This window comes from Haliotis rubra, unplaced genomic scaffold (assembly GCF_003918875.1).
Source record: "Haliotis rubra isolate DU_JTF1 unplaced genomic scaffold, ASM391887v1 Scf431, whole genome shotgun sequence".
Lineage (NCBI taxonomy): Eukaryota > Metazoa > Mollusca > Gastropoda > Lepetellida > Haliotidae > Haliotis > Haliotis rubra.
Window position 1 is genome coordinate 292681 of NW_025767115.1, and position 2868 is coordinate 295548.

The 2868-nt window shown below is 39.6% G+C and overlaps 1 protein-coding gene across 1 annotated transcript; it reads left to right on the forward strand.

Moving 5' to 3' along the window:
• Window positions 1-661: 661 nt before the first annotated feature.
• LOC124289087 lies at window positions 662-2030 on the forward strand. The gene has a single exon (XM_046725687.1). The coding sequence runs from the start codon at window positions 754-756 to the stop codon at window positions 1699-1701; it is 948 nt and encodes a 315-aa protein (XP_046581643.1). The 5' UTR covers window positions 662-753; the 3' UTR covers window positions 1702-2030.
• The last annotated feature ends 838 nt before the right edge of the window (window positions 2031-2868 follow it).

A 2868-nucleotide genomic window follows, 5' to 3' on the forward strand; every position in this document is an offset into this window, starting at 1 on the left:
AGCATATACGGAAGCATTTTGGTTAAATTGAATCATTATTGAGTATGTTTCTTTTGAACTTCAGAGACGATTTCATTATGGCTATACCTTTTTCGCCGAAAATGATGTATCAGTAAATATATGAACTTATAGTTCCCTGTACACGACCGGTCATTTAAAAAAATAACATAAAAAGGTGCGTTAGTGAGTTGAGTTGAGTTGAGTTGAGTGTTACGCCGACTTAAGCAATATTCCAGCAATATCACTGCGGAAGACACCAGGAATGGGTTTCGAACATTGTACCCATGTGGTGAATCGAACCCGGGTCTTCAGCGTGATGAGCGAACGCTTTAACCACTAGGCTACCCCACCTCCTTAAAATGAAAAGGAGTGTATACAACAAAAAGTCCAATATGTTATTATTATTGCTTCATGATATAATAACATAGTAATCGATGTCATGTAGAATAATCCACCTCACACCATAGAATTAACAAATGAGAAATGGTCCCACTGTGCTCTTTAAATACTCAGGGTAATCTGTTTGCTTTCAGATAGTCATCGAGCGACGCCTGATTAAGAACGGTGTAAAGAGGAAGCAGAGAGGACGTATCGCCAGGAGAGCCAAGGAGCGGGAACGCCATGCAAGCGATGGCAAATCACAGTACCGATGCACCGTCGCTCTGCCTAGCGAAAACCGTTCGATTTTTCTTCCCGGAGACTTTCATAACGTTTTCAAATAACAGTACGTTCGATGCTAGGCTAACATTTGAGATGTCCCCTCTGGAACAGGTGGTCCGTTGTATGCAGGTGTTCATTGTTCCAATACTGAGCAGTCTGGGGATTCTCGGATCTGTGCTTTGCTGTGTGGTGTTCTTGAAAACACGACTTCGGAAAAAGTTTTACTCTCACTTCCTTGTATGTGTATCAGCGTCAAGTGGGGGATTCCTGTCCACTGTGATGACCACATGGCTGAACGGTCAGGGCGTGGACGTCTACAGTGCTCCCGGATTATGCCAAATAGTTGTGTTCTCAAGCCACTTTTTCCCTCTATTGACCTTCTGGAGTACCCTAATCGGAGCCTATTTGATTCTATGGGATTCTCTAAAACAAAGGAGCCTTGCCTGGATGAATAGTTCCAGCACAGCTAAGTGTATTATAGTTGCTATGGCAATTTCTGGATTCACAATGTACTCGTACAAGACGTGGACAAACGGAACGATATCCGTTAAGGGGTACAGGGTCTGTTCTGTTTTACCTGAGAACGAAGCTGCAATGGCAGTGTTGAATGTGCTTGATATATTATTCCTTCTGATACTACCCTCGGTGTTCTTCTTGGTGTTTGACATTTTATTCATTATTACAAAAATGTCAGGTCGATGCAAAATTCATAAATCGGAATGCTCCAAACGGCATCGCGAAGTTATGAAGCTTGTTCTTGCCCATTCTATAAGTTTTCATATACTTGTTACACCAAGAGGTGTCTCCATGCTGGCCTTCATAGCAAATCGTTGGATATATGGAATATTGCCATCTTTTAATGAGATTTTAACTCAACAAGTATTTCAATTTTTGTTCTATGCCTACTTTGCTGTTTTGCCCTATTTGCCTTTGCTCGTATCCGAGAAATTTCGATTTTATCTCCTGCTTTTGTTAGGGTTTAGGCCTGCGAGAAGGAGATGTGGACTGTATCCAATGCGGCGCCAACCATCCTTTCTCTGACCAAAGGCTGTCAACCGACTTCTGTCTTTTCGCGTTGATCAAGCGTGTCTTCTGTATTCTGGTTCAATGAGACATGCGAAACATTTATTGAAACTACTTTGAAAACCAGAGATAGTAGAGACATGAGAGGACATTTATACAACATTTAATCACTAAATCTTTTCGACCTTCGTCTTAATTTCTATATTTAATAACGTTAATATTCGTCTGTAACTTGTGAAATGTACTACGTGTGCCTTATGTGGCTTGCCGACAATCATCAGCTCCCTGAAACCAATGGTCTGTAATCAATTTGGATGATATTAAACGTTGTGTGGCATTATTGTTAATGCTTTTGTAATCATTGCTTTGATAGCCTATCCATGAACTCGTTAAGCTGGAAGTCCTTGGCTAAGGTTCCCAATCGATAGTTTGGCTTCAATCAGATATTTGCTACATGATGCGATATAATTATAGTCATGTCTTGGAATTCTTGTCAGGTGACATTTCAGATATCTCATCCCTTGAAGACAAACCTATAAGTACAATCGGTAATGTTACAGTATTCCGTTATCCGTGGAGTTCAATAATAATGTATCTACATTTCGGATTGGAGTAATATATGACATAGGATTTGTATGCTGGAATCATTACGTCTTACTAGATTTAGTCGAACTAGACGTTTGTGACTTCAGTATAAAACGTCAGTGCAAATGTGTCTTGACTGTCCCCAGAAACGGATTTCATTTAGGGAACATCAATTGAATTAATGCCCTATGAATGTCACTGCGTTTGTTCGTTTGAACAATCGTTATTGCGACATTGACATGGTTATTTTAGTGATAGAAAATACATTAAATGTCAATGACTTGTCAAGGGAATACAGATGCAAGGGGCTGACGAAATCGACCTTTAAACTTACACAAGCAGCCATCTTTGTAACAGTACAATCGAAGTCATGATGAGTTAGGTGACTATTTTTGTATGGATTTGACTTGAACCAAAGCCCCAATCAGAAAATATCACACACAAAGCAGCTGATTCACTTCAGTTTTCGCTGTTTTCACAAACTCAAATAATGTTATAAAACTGTAGAAATCATCAATCAATTTTCAAAGGACACTTGATCATTCGCATGTAATGTCATTTGTGAACTCTTATTGACAGAACAAAACATTTCTCTAAGTT